This window comes from Scyliorhinus torazame, chromosome 14 (assembly GCF_047496885.1).
Source record: "Scyliorhinus torazame isolate Kashiwa2021f chromosome 14, sScyTor2.1, whole genome shotgun sequence".
Taxonomy (NCBI): domain Eukaryota; kingdom Metazoa; phylum Chordata; class Chondrichthyes; order Carcharhiniformes; family Scyliorhinidae; genus Scyliorhinus; species Scyliorhinus torazame.
In genome coordinates this window covers 47981760-48004356 of record NC_092720.1, presented here as the reverse complement: position 1 = coordinate 48004356, position 22597 = coordinate 47981760, and the positions used below count along the sequence as shown (strand labels likewise).

The following is a 22597-nucleotide window of genomic DNA, read 5'->3' as shown; positions in this document are numbered from 1 at the left end:
CAAGGGATGAAAATTCATCTGGGTCTATATTTGGACCCAAACTTGCATCTGGACAGGTCCCACATTGCCCACGTGACTCACTCAAGGCAGTCCCAAAATTGGGAATCTAGACTCGAGCATAATTTTAGTAGTAGTTGAGAGGAACTTGAAGTCAGCCCTGGAAGGCAGATAGACTGGGCAACAGGCCAGGATGATTGTGATGACTGCGGCGTTCGGGAAACAGTCACGCTGCTCCTGGCTCCACAGAAAGGCTTTTCTAAAAACTTAGCTGAAAAAGTAAAGGGTTGTTGGTATTAAATCAGAAACTTCTGGATACGCTGGGAGTGGGTTCCTTGGAGTGCCCCCCCACCCCCCCCCAAACCCCTCAACCACCACCACCCAGAATTAACTCGGTGGCAAACCTGCCTCTGATTCACCAACTCACACCAAAGCATTTAACAGTTTAAAGTGGACCTTCTGCACCCTTCCAGGTGGGTGTTCTGTCTTTGAGGTTGCCAGCAATCAAGTGCCAGCAGTACCACTCAGAGTGGTGGTCATTGCTGGGACTGCAGCAAATCCCCAATCGAGAGATCCCAACGGAGCCCAGACTGTGTAGCCATCTGGGATGGCCACTTTCAGAATACAAAATGGACACTCACAAAGAATGTAGGGAAATGTGGACAATACTAAGCAACAAGCAGCACAGAGCCTGAATGTATATTTGGAAAGCAGTCAGCAGACGGAATCGAAACTCTGGGTCGATTAGCATATTGATGGCCCATCTCCGAGGAACAAAGGACTAATACTCAGGTAGCTGATACTGTCGCAGACATCCCGGCGCCAATACCCCAACCGAAAGACACAAACAAAGCAAGGCCAATGGCCACCTAGGACACGCCCAGCCTTCAGGGCACCCACCCCTTTATTGGTTTAGATCGATGACAATGATCAAGAAGCTGCCCAATTAATTGGGACCAAGTTTAAGGCCCGCCTAAAGGCGCGCAAAGCCCTTCCAAATATAAGAAGGAACCCCCACCAGAGATTCAGCCTCTTGGATTTGGCTCTCAAGCGGAGAGACCCATCCACCAGCATCACCAGAAACAAGTAAGTTCAAGGTCAACGCTCGCTACCAGACGGACGACCTTAGCTGTACTCCTGTTACCTCTTCGAACCTAACAGCCTCAGATCCGAACAACGGCCATTGTTCCTCTGACTAAGTGGGCACCCGAAGTTAAGTATAGGTGTTAGCGTTAGAGATAGTTTAGTTTGGAGTGTTATCGTGCATGAGTAGATCTTACTGTGTGTAAATAAGTAGTATTGACTTTGAACTAACTAACTGGTGTATTGGCTCTTTGATCGGTATTCGGGTTGAATCTTGTGGAGGTAGCGAGAGATACCTGGCAACTCTGAAAGTATACACATAATTAGGATTAAGAAAGGTGACCATATTGACCGCCATATTTATAACCAAATAAATATAGCAACAACTGCGAGGTAAGTGTAGGAGGTCACTGGGGACAGGCTGGCAGGCCCTGGTGAGGGTGTTTGGGGCTGGGATTGCCAGGGTGAGGGGCAAACACAGTGAGGGGTAGACTTATCTTGGGTTGGGCCTCCAAAGGGCAGAGGAGACTCAAAGATGAAGCATCCTTCCCTTGTCCAGTCACCAGTCCAGTGACTGGTGGGCTGGACTCTTGGTATCAGCCTCCCCCACTGTAGGTAAAGTCACAATGGTGGTGGGAGTAGGCCCTTATGTGGTCATTAATTGCTCACCCAAAAACCTCAATTGACCCACAGACGAGCCAGCAGCCCGACACTTCCCTGTCACTGGTACAATCGCAGCAGGATTGGGGGGTGGTGCCATGTTGCCCAATTTTACCCAACTGGCAGCATCCCAACCCTGGGTGGGGCACAGCAAAAATCCAGCCATTTGGACAATAGTTATTAAATGACAATTATTGTAAAATAGGGTTCAAGTTATGAATAATCAGTTTCAGCTTTATATTGCTAATTTCACAAAATAAAAGTCTCTCTGGGTTTGTGCAAATGAAAGATTAACTAAAAAGAGGACATTTTATATATTTTTTCATCCATTTCAGGTATACAACTTCCAAATCAGAACTGATGCCCACAGTGAAACATTTGAGAAAAACCTTAAGGAGAAAGTCAATGAATACTATGGATCAGAACTTAACATTTCAAGCTTCACACCTAAATGGGCACTCAAGATCACCTGGGAAAATGTCCTTCCATATTCTGGATATCAAAACACAGACCCTGAGGGTGTATGTATTGATTAACTTCCAATTATTGTGCCATGTCCACCATTCTACAATTCTAATATTTTTACCCTTTGCTGCTACCTTCCTACGATTACAGAATTTGATTAGTTCTGAACGATACTGTGAAGAGTGTATTCGCAATGCCAAAGGAAACACTAAATTTCTAAGTTATCATTATAAATTGAGTTATTGTGACTTTTAACTTTTAAAAAATCGAACATGCATGATCGGATGCAGTAAACCTTGAGAGTTGTAAACATATTTCTTCAATTTATTGATGAACATTTTCCAAATCCATAGTTTTTTCAATGAAGGTGATGCAATATATCGTGAACTTTCATCCACAATAATAAGCTCTTAAAACATTGTGCCTGGTTCAGAACAACGCTTAATGATATGATGTTTGCGCTAAGTTCAATCAAATACTGTCTCATACAGTATAGTGTCCCAAAACCAGCCAGGACCACGGCCATGCTGAATTTCAGACCTTGCTGGATTTTGGCTTGGGCAGTTCGGATCATCGGCGATGGTTCAGGGCAAGCCAGGTCGGGCAAGCCAGGTAGGGTAGGGTAAGGTAAAGAGTTGCTCAAAGTGTGGGAATGGTGTAGGGAGATAACCAATCGGGTGTCACACCGCCCCAATGCAGCACCTAGCCACATTGTCTAGGTTAAGTGTTTTTGTAGCATTTCACACAAGTAAAATTGATGCATGGCACATTCTAAAGATGTCCAGTTTTCGGACAACTCTGATTTTTGGATGGCCGGATCTATCTAACACACAGATGACACATTTGCCTTGAAATTCACTTCTGCATTGCCCATTTTAAAAAAAAAGGTGTGCAGCAATCAGGGGCCTAACCTTTGTTTCAGGCCCCTGTCTGAAATTGGTAACCAACCGACAGAAGCATGTGCCTGACTCCACATTAGAACTATGGATCGCTGTGTGCCCACAATCAACCTCCACCCTCCCCCTTCTAGCCCCACGCACACACCGATTGCCTCGTACTAGTATAATTTAGATCCATAATACAACATGTTTAGATATAACTTGGTCAAACATAGCTGAAAACTTGTTTCTCAAATGTTCCTTACTTTACTTTGAAATTTACTAATAGTTTTACATTAATGGAATAACAAATGTGACTTTTTCTTTTCCAGACGAATACGTACCAGACAGTTCTAACAACTGATGGCATCTTCTCCTTTTGTTTAATTCAATTCAAAGACGGTGGAATGAACTGGAAATATGATGCAAAGTCTAACTATAGTAACTATGCTCTTATGGGCTATTATAGGTATGTATAACTTGCAGTTTGTAGTATTGCCTGGGTGGGAGAGTGGTTTAGCTCAGTTGGCTAGACAGCTGGTTTATGATGCAGAACAAGTCCAGCAGTACAGGTTCAATTCTTGTACCGGCTGAAGTTATTTATAAAGACCCGCCTTCTCACCCTTGTCCCTCGCCTGAGGTGTGGTGATCCTCAGGTTAAATCACCACCACTTAGCTCTCGCCCTCAAAGGGGAAAGCAGCCTATGGTCATCTGAGACTATGGCTACTTTACTTTACTTTAAGATAAATTTCCAGTAGAGAAGTTCATTGTAAATGGTACTGCTACAATCAAACAACAAATGTTGGTCTTACACAGTATCCATGAGGTCATTTTACTTTGGTTTATGCAATTCCCCTTTCTCACTCCTCTCCTATTTTTTCAGGCTTCACTCTTAAATTTTACTTAATTGACTGATCAATTAATTATTGTACTTCCATTCTTTTTCATTTATAGTGCATCTCTGAGATCATACCTTGATTCAAACATGGTCTTTAATGACCCTCACACCAGATTTGATGTGCCACCTGAAAAGATCTACCACCCAGATAGGTATCCTGGATTTAAAACAGGTTGGTTCTTCTTCAAAGATCAAGAATAGTATTGTTTTAAATGTTACCTTGAACATAACACAGTAAAGCAAATCAAAATTTAGAAAAATCTTTAAAACATTCCAGGATATATGAAATGTCTTCAAAAGATTTTCAAATTCCAGTTTTTTAACAGTTATTAAATAAGCATGATTCAATTTGGTTAAGAGAAAACTTGGATGGTTAGGAATTTTAAAATAACATCCCGATCTCTCACTACCTCAAAGGATTCATTCATCCCAAGGATAGTTCCACATTGCAATCAGCTTCACAATTCTCTTCAAGTGAGGTACCGGACAATGGGTTATTGACAGGAATGTACAACTCCAATACTCTGAATACTGGATAACGAGTAGGAACATTGATAATTTGCTTCCACCTCTAACAAGCTGCAGGCATTACAGAAACACCCTGGCTGAAATTAGCAAATTTGGCATAAATCAGAAGTTCAACCCACAACATTTTTCAGCTTCAGCCCCACAATATTTGGTGCACTTACCTATTGGAGGAATACAAATATCTGCTTTTGAGGGGCTAAAGATCCAATGATAATCCGATATTAATTTCAGAACTGAACTTACCTCAATGCGAAGATAGGTTATTAACAGACAAGTTTCATAGTTGTGAAACATTACCCTTTTAACAGGTTAATGGTACAATTTTACTTTCAAAGATATGGATCGGCTAGTCCCACAACGTTCTGTTGGTAGGACATAAAATTTCTAACAACTTTTCTTACAATATGAGCCATTAGCAAATAAATGTGTCTCTTAAAACATACATAATAATAATCTTTTTATTGTCACAAGTAGGCATACATTAACACTGCAATGAAGTTACTGTGAAAAGCCCCTAGTCGCCTCATTCCGGCAATTGTTCAGGTACATCGAAGGAGAATTCAGAATTCTCAGCTGGTACGGGAATTGAACCCCCGCTGCTGGCCTTGTTCTACAGTACAAACCAGCTGTCTAGCCCACTGAGCTAAACCAGCCCGACATTTAAGTGGTCAAAATGTACTTTTGTGGATTGCAGGATTTACATTTTAATCTCTGTTACCTTATAATTCTAGGTAAAAATGGACTGTGGGCGTACCGACTAGAAAGAAATAATAATTCCACAATAAACCCAAGACAAAAATGCATGGATTGGTATTTGAGGGAACCCGAATCCTACTGGAGCAATGACACTTCCCCTTGTCCCTGCTCATTTTGGCAGGCGATATTTGACAACGCCTTTACATGGGGAAATAGCATATATTATTATGGATTTGGTGTTAAAGAGCCTCAAGGTAATGGTTTACTTCCTGGTTTTGCAATCAGAAATGCTAATGTGAGAAGATTAAACTCCTCTTAGCCCACTGAAAGCTGCAAGACCTTCCACTTAATTGATTTTATTTGTCAGTGAAAAAAAGATGATGCAGGCAACATGATAATTATGTTTAGCAGTAGATTCTCAAGGAGAAGAAAGAGTTTGAATCTCTGCCTCAAATAAAACCACCTTGCAGATAACTTTAATAGCCTAAACTGGGCTGCTGATTTTTCAAGTCAATTATTACTAAATTTACAGCACAGAAACGAGCAGTTCCACGCCAGTGTTGAGGCTTCATCTAACATTGTCAGTCTGCTCTTCTGGGATCTGTCTCTTGCTCTTACTCTTCTTTACTACAAAAGCAAAATGCTGTGGACACTGAAATACTCAGCACTTGAAGCGGTATCTTTGGAGAGAACAGATCAGTTAATATTTCACGCCATTTGCCTTTTATGGCAATTTGAGAATTTTCTGCCTTGTGTAGCGTGGTGGCTGTCAGGAATGAGGAAATAAACCTCTGCTAAATTAAGGGATTTTCTGGGTCATAGCACAAGGAAACAGTTTTTTTTAGAGACTCTTTGCCATCTCCCTGGATGGTGAATGTAATATATCCCCGTTCACCAGTTAGGTAAATGACAGATGTAACGTTTATTTACATATAACTACAATGCAGAGGCTTGTACCCTTGTGGCTGTGAATCAGCTGCCAGGAACAAACTGATAGAGACTCACGCGAGGTGTGATTCCCCCATCCTGGTCCCTGATTGGTTACCTGGGCCCCGTGACTTTCTCGACAGATCACCCCTTAAAGGTGACAACACCACATCCCACCCTCTGAGTTCTTTTATACGTTAATAATAATTAAGTTATTTAGTCTCCAACAATCAGAACATTAAACACATGCAATTAATCCATCAGAAATTGAGTCTTTCAGGTGGTTTCTGATTTCTAGTGGGGTGGCGTAACTCCTCCATGGGGGGTGCTGTCACAGGGGTGTTTCTGCAGAAACCCAGCTTCATCTGCCTCCATGGTGAGGACAGACTTGCCTGTCACAGGCTGGCTCAGTACTTCATTGCTTTGGTCATCAACTATGTTTCTTGCTGGCAACATGGCTTCAGGTGGCAGAACTAGCTGCTGGGACAACTCTCATCCTCATAAACGGTCCACATGTTTCAGGACGAATCTTACCTTTCAATCCACTTGATAAGACAAAGGTCCTGTTTTTATACAATGACTCCTGGGATCTAACTCGAGCCACTTCCAAAATTTCTAACATAACAATCATTGATTCATCTGAATCATGATTTTTCTTCTGACTCCACTGACTTGCCTCTATCCTCCCTCTGGTAGCAGCACACCCATTGTAGAGTGCAGAGTGGTTCTATAGCCCAGAAGGAATCGTGAGATGCTGGTTTCCAGGTTTGCCTGATTGCTTCTTAAGGCCTCTCTTGAAACTCTCTTGGACATCTTGCTCAACCAGCCTGCTAGAATGCGGGGTGGTAAAGTGTACTTTATAATATTTAAGGAATTCAGCACTTGGGAAAGCTGTTCAATAATTCAACGCTAAGACTTCATTGGGTAGAAAAACATGGACAAAATTTCTCAATTGTGACGTGCAATGTCGTAGACTTTGGGCGAAATTCTCCGTTATCGGCGGAAACTCCGCCGATCGGCGCAAAAAACGGCGCAAATCCCACTTGCATCACGTCATAAAAATGGGCCGATAGTCTGCGGCCCGAAATGGGCTAGCAGCGACGTAACGGGATCCGCGCTTGCGCAGTGGTTCACGCCGTGCAGCGTCATACGCGCTGCACGGCGTGACGGCTCATAAGGCCGCGCAGCTCCCCCCCACCCGACCGGAACAGCCGACCGCAACACCCGACTTGATGGCTGGCCGTCGCTCAGCCGCGAGGTTCAAGTCACGCGATGTGGAGGCGCTCCTGGATGCGGTGGAGCAGAGGAGGGACGCCCTGTATCCCGGGCACGGCCGCAGAGTTGCCCCACGCCACAGCCGGCGCCTGTGGAGGGAGGTGGCAGAGGCCGTCACCGCTGTGGCCCTAACACCACGGACAGCCACCCAGTGCCACAAGAAGGTGAACGACCTCGTCAGAGCAGGCAGGGTGAGCGTCCCCCATATCCCCCATATCCCCTCTCCCCCAAATCCCCCCCTCCCCCATATCCCCCCTCCACCATATCCCCCATATTCCCCCCTCCCCCATATCCCCCATATCCCCCCTCCCCCATATCCCCTCTCCCCCATATCCCCCATATCCCCCCTCCCCCATATCCCCCCCTCCCCCATATCCCCCCTCCACCATATCCCCCATATTCCCCCCTCCCCCATATCCCCCATATCCCCCCTCCCCCATATCCCCCATATCCCCCTCCCCCATATCCCCCCTCCCCAATATCCCCCCTCCCCCATATCCCCAAGTGAATCCAGCCCTAACCTTAACCTCTGCAATGCACGCGCAACCGATGGCGTGCATTCATATACCTGCCTAACACTGTTGCCTTTTACCCCTGCCACCATCCCCCCCCAGGAGAAGCGCGCACACAACAATAGGGAGCATGTGAGGACTGGAGGAGGGTCCGCTGATGAGAGGCCACTGACCGTACACGAGGAAAGGGCCCTGGAACTGGCTGGCGGACCTGAGGACCGGGAGGTTGCTGATGCAGAGGTCGGGGCCCCACGAGCAAGTGAGCCACCAACAGCCCGTCCCCATATCCCCCCTCCCCTATATCCCCCTCTCCCGTATCACCTGATCACTGCCCGATGTCTAACCATGCATGCTTCATTGTGTATCGCAGGACCAAACGTCCAGGCACCCATCCCCGCAGATGCAGACCGCCCGCAGGATGCCCCTCGGAGACCACGGGAGACGGAGAGACCCGCACCCTCCAGCATGCGACGCCCGCAGGATGCCCCTCCGAGACCACGGGAGACGGAGAGACCCGCACCCTCCAGCATGCGACGCCCGCAGGATGCCCCTCGGAGACCACGGGAGACGGAGAGACCCGCACCCTCCAGCATGCGACGCCCGCAGGATGCCCCTCGCAGACCACGGGAGACGGAGAGACCCGAACCCTCCAGCATGCGACGCCCGCAGGATGCCCCTCGGAGACCACGGGAGACGGAGAGACCCGAACCCTCCAGCATGCGACGCCCGCAGGATGCCCCTCGGAGACCACGGGAGACGGAGAGACCTGGAGCAACAGGGAGACGACACCCCCGTCACGTGCGGGAGCGACCACCCAGCGATGAGGGGGGCAGCCACAGGCCCCCGTCACATCCGAGCCAGGACACCACTACCCAGGACACCACTATCCAGGACACCCCTACCCGGGACAGCACTACCCAGGACACCCCTACCCGGGAAGACGAAATACCGGACAGTGACTCAGAGTGGATGGGTGGAGACGAACCCCCACCCCAAAGTGCCATGGACTCAGAGTGGGACGAAGAGCACGACACAACGCCACTGCTGTCACCAACACCCTCCACCATCGCAGAAACACTCACCACGGTTGGGCACTTTAGTGATGAGGCGTCTGGTACACTCACTGGTGCGCACAACACAGCCGTCCCGGTACAGCAGGTGGAGGTAGGAGCAGCAGAGGGACCGGGCGGTCGGAGGGCAGCCCAGGCCAAGCGAACATCTGCCGCCCAGATGGATCCCGGGTTTCTGCAGTTACCACACCCACACATAGATCCGATGCAACCACCGACACGGAGACGAGCGAATAGGGTGACGGGTGGCTTGCGGCGGCTGCGGTCGCAGGTGGAGGAGTCCACCCGCGTCCAGGAGCTGGGAGTGGTCCCGGTCATGCGTGCCACCCAGGCTGACACCGCACGGGTGGCGTCCGCGGTGGAGGCAATGGGTGCGACGGTGTCAGACATGGGGAACGGTTTGCGAGGCCTGGGGCCTTCCGTGCAGGCGGCGTCTGTGGCCCAGGAAATGGCTGCCCTCTCACAGGAGGCCATGAGCCAGTGCCAGCGCCAGATGGCAGAGGCGCTCAACGCCATAGCCCAGTCTCAGCAGGCCATGGCCCAGTCTCAGCAGGCCATAGCCCAGTCTCTGCAGGCCATGGCCCAGTCTCTGCAGGCCATGGCCCAGTCTCAGCAGGCCATCGCTGAGGGCATCGGCGCCAGTGGCCATGTGCGAGCTGGCGTCGCACTGTCGCAGACAGGGTTCGACAACCCCCTGGGCTCCATGGCTGCAAACCTGCAGACCCCTGTCGATACCAGCACGGGCCTCCAGGACTGGCAGCGCCAGATGTCGGGGGCGCGTCGGATGGCCAGTCCGTTCGCATCCCCCACCCATGTAGAGGCCTGGGGGCCATCGGGCACCCCGAGGGAGGAGGAGGTGGTGTGGTCCGTCCCGGCTCCCTCTGTAGGGGAGGTCCCGGTACACTGCGACACCTCGGACTCCCCCCCTTCCGTCCCAGGTGCATCGGGTGGGCAACGGGCAGGACAGGCTGGCAGCTCGCCATCCCAGTCGCCCGGGCCGCAGCCTGGCCCATCTAGGCCAGGACGCCCCAGGAAACGGCCGCCAAAGGGATCCAGTGTCAGAGGGCAGGAATCACAGGAGTCCACCTCCAGTTCTGCTGTACCGTCTGGGGAACCACGTAGACGTAGTCAAAGGGCCCGTAAGGCCAAACAATTAGACACTGAGTAAGTTGGCACGGGTGCAGGGCACAGATGAGTTTTAGGCGCTAGGGCACGTGCATGAACTCCTTTGGTTATTAAAGTCAATGTTACACCTACCGAAGCTGCCTTTGTGCTCTGTCCAAAGTGTGCGGGGGTGTCATGTACGTTGAGCGCAAGTGTGTGTGTGAGGGGTGGTCTTACCTCAGCCCCAGGTGAGTCTGCCCCCTTCCCCCTGGGCCGCCATCAACATCCCCCGGGCAGAGGACGGGACCGTGCGCTGCAGTGTCACAGCCGCATGCAGGGATGGTCCGGGTGGATGGTGGTACTGTGGCCATGGGTCAGACATAGTCCAACGATGTAGAGCCAGGAGCTCATCGGAGGCGGGTTGTCATCATTCTCCATGGCCTGCGATAGACACGCGTCCACCCGCAACTGGGTGAGCCCGGCCCGTTGTGCCGCCGGTGGATCGGCAATTGGGAGTGGGGGGGTTGTGTGCATGCGGGTGGGGTGTGTGGGGTTGGGGAGGGGGGTGATGGTGCTGGGTGGATGGATGGGTGGGGGGTGTGGGTGGTCGGCTGTTGTCATGGTGTGCGGTCTGTGGCCATACTACCCGATCCCCACGCCCATCTAGTCAGTGAAGCGGGCGTCTATCAGTCTGTCCCGTGCCCGCTGGGCCAGCCGGTAACGCTGGACAGCCACCCGTCTGTGTCTACCCCGTCTGCCCTGACCATTGCCCCCATCCCCCTCATCTGGGGAGGACTGGGCCTCTTCCTGCTGCTCCTCCACTCCGCCCTCCTCTGCCTGCGGCACATCGCCCCTCTGCTGGGCTATGTTGTGCAGGACGCAGCACACCACAATGATGCGGCCGACCCTATCTGACCGATACTGGAGGGCGCCCCCAGAGAGGTCCAGGCACCTGAAACGCATCTTCAGCACGCCAAAGCACCTCTCGATCACTCCCCTTGTCGCTACATGGGCATCATTGTAGCGGTTCTCCGCCTCATTGCGTGGCCTCCGTATAGGCGTCATCAGCCACGATCGCAATGGGTAGCCCCTGTCGCCCAGCAACCAGCCCCTCAGCCGGGGATGGCGTCCCTCGTACATGCCGGGGATGGATGACCGCGACAACACGAATGAGTCGTGTACACTGCCTGGGTAACGGGCGCAGACGTGCAGGATCATCATGCGGTGGTCGCAGACCACCTGTACGTTCATCGAATAGGTCCCCTTCCTATTAGTGAACACGGCCCTGTTATCTGCAGGTGGCCGCACGGCGACGTGCATCCCATCGATCGCGCCCTGGACCATGGGGAACCCGGCAATGGCAGAGAAGCCCACGGCCCGGGCATCTTGGCTGGCCCGGTCCACGGGGAAGCGGATGTAGCGGTGCGCCATGGCATAAAGGGCATCTGTCACTGCCCGGATGCACCGATGCACCGATGTCTGCGATATGCCGGACAGGTCCCCACTCGGTGCCTGGAATGACCCCGTTGCATAAAAGTTCAGGGCCACCGTAACCTTGACGGACACGGGGAGAGGGTGTCCCCCGCCAGTGCCACGCGGTGACAGGTGTGCCAGCAGGTGGCAGATGTGTGCCACGGTTTCCCGGCTCATCCGGAGTCTCCTCCTGCATTCCCGGTCCGTGAGGTCCTGGTATGACTGCCGGGGCCGGTACACACGGGGCGCCCTCGGGTGCCTCCGTTGCCGTGGGGCCGCGACGTCCTCCTCCCCCTCCTCGTCCTGTCGGTCAGGTGTCCCTCCAGCCTGGGCGGCTGCCGCCTGCCCCTCTGCGGCAGCCTGCGCCGCCTCTCTGGCACGCTCCTCCTCCTCCTCCTCCTCCTCCTCCTCCTCATCCAGGGCAACATAGACATGAGCGGCTGCCACCACGGCGGCCAACATCGCTGGATGATCTGAAAACATGACGACCTGGTGGGGGGGAGGGGAACGACGACATGTCATCATTGCCCATATCCCCTCCTCCCCCCAGCCAGGTGGCATGGACCGCATGGGTCCAACTGTTGGAGGCTGGCACCTGGCCAGGTGGACCAACTCATTTGCCCTCCCATCACCCACCCCGGCACGGATCCCCCCCCCCCCCCCAACCTCCACCCCAGCACGGACCCCCTCCCCAACCTCCACCCCGGCACGGACCCCCTCCCCAACCCCCAACCTCCACCCCAGCACGGACCCCCCCCCCAACCTCCACCCCGGCACGGAACCCCTCCCCAACCCCCAACCTCCACCCGGCACGGACCCCCTCCCCAACCTCCACCCCGGCACGGACCCCCTCCACAACCCCCAACCTCCACCCCGGCACGGACCCCCTCCCCAACCTCCACCCCGGCACGGACCCCCTCCACAACCCCCAACCTCCACCCCGGCACGGACCCCCTCCCCAACCTCCACCCCGGCACGGACCCCCTCCCCAACCTCCACCCCGGCACGGACCCCCCCCCCCAACCTCCACCCCGGCACGGACCCCCTCCCCAACCTCCACCCCGGCACGGACCCCCTCCACAACCCCCAACCTCCACCCCGGCACGGACCCCCTCCCCAACCTCCACCCCGGCACGGACCCCCTCCCCAACCTCCACCCCAGCACGGACCCCCTCCCCAACCTCCACCCCGGCACGGACCCCCTCCCCAACCCCCAACCTCCACCCCAGCACGGACCCCCCCCCAACCTCCACCCCGGCACGGACCCCCTCCCCAACCTCCACCCCGGCACGGACCCCCTCCACAACCCCCAACCTCCACCCCGGCACGGACCCCCTCCCCAACCTCCACCCCGGCACGGACCCCCTCCCCAACCTCCACCCCGGCACGGACCCCCCCCCCAACCTCCACCCCGGCACGGACCCCCTCCCCAATCCCCAACCTCCACCCCAGCACGGACCCCCCCCCCAACCTCCACCCCGGCACGGAACCCCTCCCCAACCCCCAACCTCCACCCCAGCACGGACCCCCCCCCCAACCTCCACCCCGGCACGGACCCCCTCCACAACCCCCAACCTCCAACCCGGCACGGACCCCCTCCCCAACCTCCACCCCGGCACGGACCCCCTCCCCAACCTCCACCCCGGCACGGACCCCCCCCAACCTCCACCCCGGCACGGACCCCCTCCCCAACCTCCACCCCGGCACGGACCCCCTCCACAACCCCCAACCTCCATCCCGGCACGGACCCCCTCCACAACCCCCAACCTCCACCCCGGCACGGACCCCCTCCCCAACCTCCACCCCGGCACGGACCCCCTCCCCAACCTCCACCCCGGCACGGACCCCCCCCCCAACCTCCACCCCGGCACGGACCCCCTCCCCAACCCCCAACCTCCACCCCAGCACGGACCCCCCCCCCAACCTCCACCCCGGCACGGAACCCCTCCCCAACCCCCAACCTCCACCCCAGCACGGACCCCCCCCCCAACCTCCACCCCGGCACGGACCCCCTCCACAACCCCCAACCTCCACCCCGGCACGGACCCCCTCCCCAACCTCCACCCCGGCACGAACCCCCTCCCCAACCTCCACCCCGGCACGGACCCCCCCCCCAACCTCCACCCCGGCACGGACCCCCTCCCCAACCCCCAACCTCCACCCCGGCACGGACCCCCTCCCCAACCCCCAACCTCCACCCCAGCACGGACCCCCCCCCAACCTCCACCCCGGCACGGAACCCCTCCCCAACCCCCAACCTCCACCCCAGCACGGACCCCCCCCCCCAACCTCCACCCCGGCACGGACCCCCTCCCCAACCCCCAACCTCCACCCCAGCACGGACCCCCCCCCCAACCTCCACCCCGGCACGGACCCCCTCCCCAACCCCCAACCTCCACCCCGGCACGGACCCCCTCCCGGCACTCCCCCGGAGCCCAGCCTACTCTAACCACCCCCCCCCCCCCCCCCGCCGCACACACACACAAGCCGAGACACACCTCTCCTCAGGCAATCAGTCTGCGGCCACGCCATTTCCTGCCCAGAGCCAACCCCCCAGGCCGTCACTCACCTCCTCGCTGGTCGGCGTGAGCCTGGAGCACCGGGTCACGCCGATGAAAAGGAGGTTTGATTGACGCCGACGTGAACGGTCATCACGTCGACGGGACTTCGGCCCATCCGGAAGGGAGAATATCGGCAGGCCGAAAATCGGCTGCCTTGCGCAGACCCGTGACATTCTCCGCGGCAGCGGCGCCATTAACGCCCCGCCGACTTTTCTCCCTTCGGAGACTTCGGCGGGGGCGGGGGCGGGATTCACGGCGGCCAACGGCCATTCTCCGACCCGGCGGGGGGTCGGAGAATGACGCCCTTTGTTTCAAACACTTCCATCCACTTTGAATGGGCATCAACAAAGAGCAAAAACATTGTGCCTTATATGATCGGCATGAAGTCGTACCCATGGCAGTCCCTGCTATTCCCAAGGGTGCAGCAGGGGTGTAGCAGGCAATCTTTGTTGTATTTGGCACTATTCACAGCGCTTCACCAGATGCTCAATTTCAGCATTGATGCCAGGCCATTATAAGGTGAGTATCTTCACCTTAGACATACGTGGATGGGCATCATGCATTCAGCTAGGAGCAACTCTCTCCCTGGTACAGGGATCACTACTCTGGTTCCACAATGTATGATGCCATCTCTTCAGAAACTGGCTCATTGACCCAACCACTTAGGAGGCGATTTCCAGGCCATGTTGCGCTGTGTGCAAATCTCACTATGTCGGGAGAATTCCAGGAGAGGCCCAAAACAGGATTTGCACCGGGCGCAAAATAGTTTTCGCTGCTCCAGCTATTGTGATCAAGACCTTGTCCAGAAAAAGCAATAAACTAATAGCAACTCATTTGCATTCGTTTTAATCTTATTAGTGAAATCAAAGTCGAAGTCATCTGGGTGCAAATCACTTCTGGTCCTTAAAAGTGGGGACCAGGCGCCATAGGCTACAAGGGGGAACAAGAGTAGAGTACCCCTACCCACTTACCGCCGGGGAGTACAAGAACATAGCAGCCATTGGCCAGATGCCGTGAAGGGAGGGGGGGTGAAGTCCTTCAAGGAAGCTGGGGGTTGGGGGGCTGGGCTGGAGGAGGCCAGACCGTTGGTCTCCCCTGGGATGGGGGTCACTTTGGGTCTGTGAGGCTTGCTTTTTTTCATGTTTAATATCCCATAACAGGGCAAAGAACAGCTACAGCCAGTCTGTCCTGAAATCCTCTCCCAGGACAGAGCCATTCTGCACCTTGTTTCGTGGAGAAGCATTTCACTCCACTTGAAGTTTCAATAGGCTTTGTGGGTTCACTGTTGCAGTGTGCCTGCATTTATCCCTTGGTACTTGATTGTTTACATTCTATTTCACACCCCATTGACTTTTACAAGGCTCTGTGGGTTCATTGCTGCATTTGCAAGCCTCCTAACTGACAACTTATCTCAAAAAAGGGTTTGCTTTATTTGTTTTTATATCATTTCACAGTCCATTAACTCCGAAGTTCTTCCTCTTTTGATCAAGTCTCCTGCCTGACCATATTTTATCTATGGTGGATTTTTCTAGTCTGAAGTGCTCCTGGAAAGAGCAGGTGGTCTGTCTGGGTGCTTTTTGTCACGGTGTATTTTTTCTACACTTGAAGTACTTCTTAGAAAGACCTGGTGCTCTGTCTGACAGCAATTCTTTTTAGACTAGGTCTTTTTCATACCTCTGATGCCTGAACATCATGCCTGCACCATAATGAGCTTTGTAACACAATTAAGTTTGGGTATTATAATCAATCTTTCATGTGTAGCTTGCCCTTTTTGCTGGCTGTTTAAGCGAGTAGTTATTTCATCAGACTTAGCTTAGTCTTATATCAAAAACCTCAGCTGGGATGGTAAATAAGATTGAATTGGATTGGTTTATTGTCACGTGTGCCGAGGTACAGTGAAAAGTATTGTTCCGCGTGTAGCTCAAACAGATCATTCCGTACATGAAAAGAAAATACATAATAGAGCAAACATAAAATACACAATGTAAATACATAGACACAGGCATCGGGTGAAGCATACCAGAGTGTAGCTCTACTCAGTAGAGAAGATGTGTGAAAAAACCAGATTATCCCATAAATCCATCAGTCCATAAGAGGGTCGTTTGGGAGACTGGTAACAATGGGGAAGAAGTCGTTTTTGAATCTGTTAGTGCTTGTTGTCAGACTTTTATATCATGTAAATATAAAAGTTTTTTTTTTTTTCCCAGCATCATACCTCACAATGCAAAGTAGATTCCCGGACCAGCAAGGTGCTGGAATGAGATGTTACTATTCATGGAATGGTGGTTTAATCTACGGCGAAAAAGAAAATTTCCTCCCAACACCATGGATTTACTATGACTGGTGGACTTGGTGGCAGAACGATTATTCATATTACATCGAGCAATGGTACAACTTTTGGAACAATATTTTACCACACCTGCGGAAACAATACAAAGGTCAGAACAAAATACCTGCTGCGGGGGCCCATATCTGTAGCAAAAGCTGTTAGATCTACGCCGGGTACCTGCTAGCCCCCTGCAAAGCTAGGGATTAGTGGCCCTATCACGACAGTCTTTCTGGCGTGAAACACCACAGTTTTGACACCGGCGTGGGGACATAGTCCCAATAATGAGAATCCAGCCCAAGATCTTCATTGAGGCTGCCACTTGGGGCACAGCGCTGAGGGAAAACTGCACTGTCAGGGGCGTGCTCTGCACATGAGTTAAATTGAGGCTCCTTGTGCCTGCTCACTGGGCTGCTGAATCATAGAATCACACAGCAAGGAGGCCAATCAGCCCATCGGGTCCGTACTGTCCCTTTGTCAGAGATACACGATAAGTCCCATTTTTCCCCAGACTTCAATTCCTCTTTTGCAAGGTATTATTGAATCTGCTTCCACCGCCTTTTCGGGCAGCACCTCCCACATCATACTAACTCACTGCTTAATTCGGCCCTTGGAAAGAACACACTACTTAAGCCCACACCTCCATCCTATCCCCATAACTCCACCCAACCTTTTGGACACTAAGAGTAATTTAACATGGCCAATCCACCTAACCTGCACATCTTTGGACTGTGGGAGGAAACAGCTCCCAGAGGAAAGCCACACAGACACGGGGAGAATGTGCAGACTCCATTTGTTACCTTACTCTTTACCGTCTGGAAGATTTGCAAACATGACCAAAGATCCAGTCGTGGTGGAGTTTGTGATTGTGTTCAGTCCTTGAAGAATAGCCTTACAATTTGTGCTTCACCAATCAACAGTGAATCCAGCCCCAGGTTACTGCATGTGTGATGTTTTCACATTCTCCCCGCGTCTGTGTGGGTCTCAGTCCCACACCCCAAAGATGTGCAAGCTAGGTGGATTGGCCACGTTAAATTGCCCCTTAATTAGAAAATAAAAGGAATTGGGTACTCTACATTTATTTTTAATAAAGGTTCTGGGCGCTATTCTCCCCCCCCCCTCACGCCGGGTGGGAGACTCGCCGGGGTGCCGCGCGAATCGCGCCACACCGCCCAGACCCCCGCACGCGATTCTCCCACCCCCCGGAAACTAGCGGCGCGCGATTCGCACCAGGCCGCTCGGAGAACCGGCGAGCGGCAATTCTCCAGCCCAGATGGGCCGAGCGGCCGCTACGACACGACAGGTTCCCGACGGCGCCGTCCACCCCTGGTCGCTGCCAGCAGGAACTCTGCGGGAACGCTGGGGGGGCGGCCTGTGGGGGAGGGAGGGGGGCTCCCTTACCGGGGTGGCCTCCGATGGGGTCTGGCCCGTGATCGGGGCCCACCGATCGGCGGGCCGGCCTCTCCCCCCCCGGGCCTACCTCCTTCTGCGCGCGGCCCCAGAACACCGCCGCCATGTTGGTGATGGACCGGCGTGCGTAGACGTTCCCCGCGCATGCGCGGATTGGCGTGGTGCCCATTTGGCGCCACACCCATTTGGCACCGCGTAAGGACGCTGGAGTGGCGTGAACTGCTCCAGCGCCGTGCTGGGCCCCTGTGGGGCCAGAATAGGTCGTGCCCGGGCCCTGTTTGCGCCGTCATGAAACGCAACGCCGTTCACGACGGCACGATCATTTGGCCTCCATATCGGAGAATCGCCCCCATGTTCATGAATTTAGTTCCTTTTTTCTGTCACTGTTTAGAAAGGGAAGTTGAGCCATACCATGACTGCTGCAGAGACTCTGGTGATGATGATTACTGTGATCTGTACCGAACAAAGAGACCCCTGGACTTCTGTTTTGGATATATTCCACCACAGATAGGTATATTTACTTCTTTAAAAATGTTGTGGAGTTATTTCCAACACAATTATAAATACAGTATGTGGATGCTACTCATTCACGCTTGAAAATTTTGCTAGGATATTATTTTCAAAATAAATGTCTTCAAATAGTTAAAATAAAAGATCGTAAATTTGATATCGACATGTTAAGCGTGCAAGTTGTGCGTCACAATTTTCTGTCCTTGTTTTTTAATTTGTAACCACATTATGACTGCTGATCAAGAAATCAGAAGAACTCCTAGTGCAAGATTGTTTCATGAATACTTAATTGCAGATGAGCAAAGTTAATATAATCAGACACATTTCACGTAATCTGATAATATTCTCTTATTACACTTGGGTAAGGCAATGAAAGGTTACGTTTATATAAGTGCTCACATGTTGGTGTGTTTTGTGAAGCAATAGATAGAAGCACTACGCAGGAGGAAAATGGAAAAAGGGTGAGGGGCAAAATTATCTTTGTAAAGGTAGATATTGAGGAATATTTGACTAGGTTGAAATGTTGATGGAGGGTATTCCAAAAAGCAGCACTATAATGACTCAGATGCTGAAGGAGCTGCCACCAATGGTCGAGTGGTCACTTTTAGAGGTCACATTTAGAGGAATAGCATGCAGCAATAAAGTGTTGCAGGAGATTTTGGGTGTAGTGAGGAGTGAAACTATGGAAGGATTTGGTGGTGTGGACAAGAGTTCCGTGGGATATCGGGTGCCTGTGAGGTTTGTTGAAAGAGAAGCATGATGGGATGTTATCACAAATAGCAGAGAGTTGTTTTTTATATTTATTCCCAGGAGCTGGCCATTTCTGGCAAGGCCAACATTTATTTTCAAACCCTATCCTTTGAATAAGTAATTGTGGGCCTTCTTCAGCCACTGAATTATTCACATTGTTAAGTAGGCAGTTCCAGGATTTGGATCTAGTGGGCAATAAAGGAATGGTGAAACGTGCATGTCAGAATTATCTATGCCTAGATAACTTGGTGATAGTCTTCCCATGTAGCTGTTGCCCTTTCCTTCCAAGTGGTAGAGGCTGTATTTTTGGTAGCGAGGACAAACTAGAGCTATGGTATGTGTTGATGTAGGGAGTTAAGGTTTTAGCTGGTCAGTGAGATGTGCACCAAACAGACTGCATTTTCCTGGATAGTGTCAATTTTGGATTTTAGTGGACAAAACATATCTGGGCAAATTTCTATATTGTTTAGTAGATGTTAGTGTTTAGCTGTACTGGAACAACTTGGCTCAAGGTTTGAATTGAATTAGAGTACAATTCTTTTGTTGCTGATTATGCACAGTTCCTCACGATGCCCAGTTTCAGAATGCTACGTATCTATTCATCTGTCCCACTTAGCATAATAGAAACACATCATGATGTGAAGGACTATACAATGGCAATACCTACTGATACTGTCATGAGTTTATGACAGGTAGATTAATAAGGACAAAGTCAAACAGGTATTTTTTTGGTGTTGGCTCCCTCACCACCTGCTGCAATCCCAGGCTGACAACTACATTCTTCAGCAGTCGACCAACTCAGTCAGCGATGATGCCACCGAGCTGGACACTGAAATCCCCCACCCGAGTATTTTCTGCGCCTTGCTATCCTCAGTACTTCTTTCAAGCGGTGTTCAATATGGAGGTGGAGGGCTGATTCATCAGCTGAATGAAGGTTCTAGCTGGTTATCAGCAGAAGGTTTCCTTGCCCGTGTTTAACCTGAAGCCATGAGAATTCATTGAGGTCAAAATTAAATGTTGAAAAGCGGCAGCACCAGCTCATGCTACTATATATCACTGTGTCTCTATCTCTGATGCATTCCTTGAGCTGGTGGGACAGGAATGGCGATGGTAGATACCATTCCATAACTATGACTATGTCATGCTGTTGTTTAATTAGTCTGTGAGACAGCTTTTTGTCACCAATCCCCAGATGTTAGTGAAAAGGATTATACAAGGTTGACTGGGCTGGTCGTATCTTTGTCATCTCCTAATTTGATGCCTAGGTCTCAGCAATGTGATCCATCCAGTTTTATTATTTTTTGCTGTTTGGTGCAACTGAGTAGCTTGTTAGGTCATTTCAAGGCTCATTCAAGAGGCACAGTCAATAGATATAAAGGGAACACGTACCTAATTTTCAAATAAATTATTTATCAGAAATAAATTCTCTCTGAACTTACCAGGTTTCGTCTTTGGAGATCCTCATGTTGTGACCCTGGATAATGTAAAATACACTTTCAATGGTCTGGGAGAATTTATTCTATTAAATGTGATGGATGATGATGATGCACTTACATTCAGCTTACAAGGACGAACCCTCAGAGCTGGAGAGAATAGAACATCACAAGCGACGAGCTTCGTAGCATTGGCAGCACAAGGACCAAGTGGAACAAAGGTGATTAAGAGTTGGTTTTTGAAGAGATGACTATGCACAATGACTAAGCTGAATAATTTTAGTTCGATAAATATCAACAAAACTCCATTTCACACTTGGAGACCACTAAACCTTTATATTGGCCTATCGCTCATGGCGCTGAGGACCCGGGTTGGATCCCGGCTCCGGGTCATTGTCTGTGTGGAGTTTGCACATTCTTCCTATGTTTGCGTGGGTCTCACCCCCACAAACAAAAGATGTGTTGGTTCGGTGGATTGGCCACACTAAATTGCCCCTTAATTGCAAAAAATAGAATTGGGTACTCAACATTAAAATTAAAAAAATATTGGTCAATCACTCTCAGGGTTTATGTAAGTGTAGTGTCTTCTCATGAACAAGCAACATGCAATCCATTTCAGGCAAGTACAAATTCAACTTGTGTGGATTTCTCTGGCATAGAAGTGGTGTCTGAGGTATCTAATACCATAAGGCCTGTTGAATTGGCTTTATAATTTCTTCAGTACATGTACTGAAGTGATGCCCAAATATAAAACTTAATGTTCTTCTGTCGAGTAGAACTGCTGGTCTTATGCTATAGAATGTATGGATGCTTTGTGTACTATTTTATGTGTTTAATACCTATTTTTACATTAAGTCTTGCTTGGTGGATAACATTAAAACACAATGATTTGGTCACGCTATATAAAAGTCCAAACAAAAATCTTAGACTTAGAAATTTGGCCATGTAGCTCCTTCTTGGCTCCCAATATGATGGGCACAAACATTTTCCAATATCAGTGGCACTTCAGGTCTTACTATTCATAGCAATGATTGTACATTGTGCTCCCATTGGCACACCGAAAAATGGGCATATCTTGGGAGGGCAGGATTTAATGTTTTTGCCCCACCAAGTGTGGGGGTTGAGAGGGCCAGTGGCTTGGGGGATATGAATGTATCCATAAAATGCAAAGTGTTAGCATTTTAACTCCACAGCATGTAATAATAATCATCTTTATTGCCACAAGTAGGCTTACATTGCAATGAAGTTACTTTGAAAAGCCCCGAGTCGCCACACTCTGGTGCCTGATCGGGTACACAGAGGGAGAATTCAGAAAGTCCAAATTACCTAACAGCACGTCTTTCGGGATATTTGCGTGTTCATCTTCCTCTCTGCAGTCGCTAATCTGCTGCACATCGTTCGTGATTATAATGTACCTGGTTGCATGAATATAGGATTCATTACCTCCTCAGTGGATTTTTACCTGACAAAACAACATTACTCAGTTACTCCTTGCGGTTACTTCGAAATTCCCTGTAGCATAAAAGTAATGGTCTCCATTGTAACTTACTGTGATTCATCACCACCTTCTCCAGAGAAATTAGGGACGGGCAATAAATTATGGCCTAGCCAACGACGCCCACATCCCGTAATTGAATTTTTAAAAAACTTTCTGTATACTGCAAACAAATAGCTGGGTGTTGAGGTCCTTCGAGACAGATGCCATCCTCCAATTACAACCTCTGTGCCTAAACATCTTCAGGCACATCTCCTTCATCGTGCCCAGGTAGCTGACACTTCTGCAGTCGATATTTTTATAATCTTTTAGAATTTGTAGTAGTGTTACAAGTAGGCTTACATTAACACTGCAATGAAGTTACTGTGAAAATCCCCTAGTCGCCACACTCCGGCGCCTGTTCGGGTACAGTGAGGGAGAATTCAGAATGTCCAATTCACCAAACAAGCACAGCTTTCCGGATTGTGGGAGGAAACCGGAGCACCCGGAGAAATCCCCACGCAGACACGGGGAGAACGTGCAGACTCCGCACAAACGGTGACCCA

General features: G+C 51.1%; 1 protein-coding gene across 1 annotated transcript in view; it reads left to right on the top strand.

The window, feature by feature from the left end:
* The window catches only part of LOC140389023 (uncharacterized), a 234417-nt gene that overhangs the window by 134830 nt on the left and 76990 nt on the right, over positions 1-22597 (top strand). Inside the window, exons 31-37 of the mRNA XM_072473189.1 lie at positions 2076-2261; positions 3416-3552; positions 4039-4154; positions 5242-5460; positions 16336-16566; positions 18256-18375; positions 20567-20778. Coding sequence (XP_072329290.1) covers positions 2076-2261; positions 3416-3552; positions 4039-4154; positions 5242-5460; positions 16336-16566; positions 18256-18375; positions 20567-20778 — 1221 coding nt within the window. The remainder of the gene's footprint in view (positions 1-2075; positions 2262-3415; positions 3553-4038; positions 4155-5241; positions 5461-16335; positions 16567-18255; positions 18376-20566; positions 20779-22597) is intronic.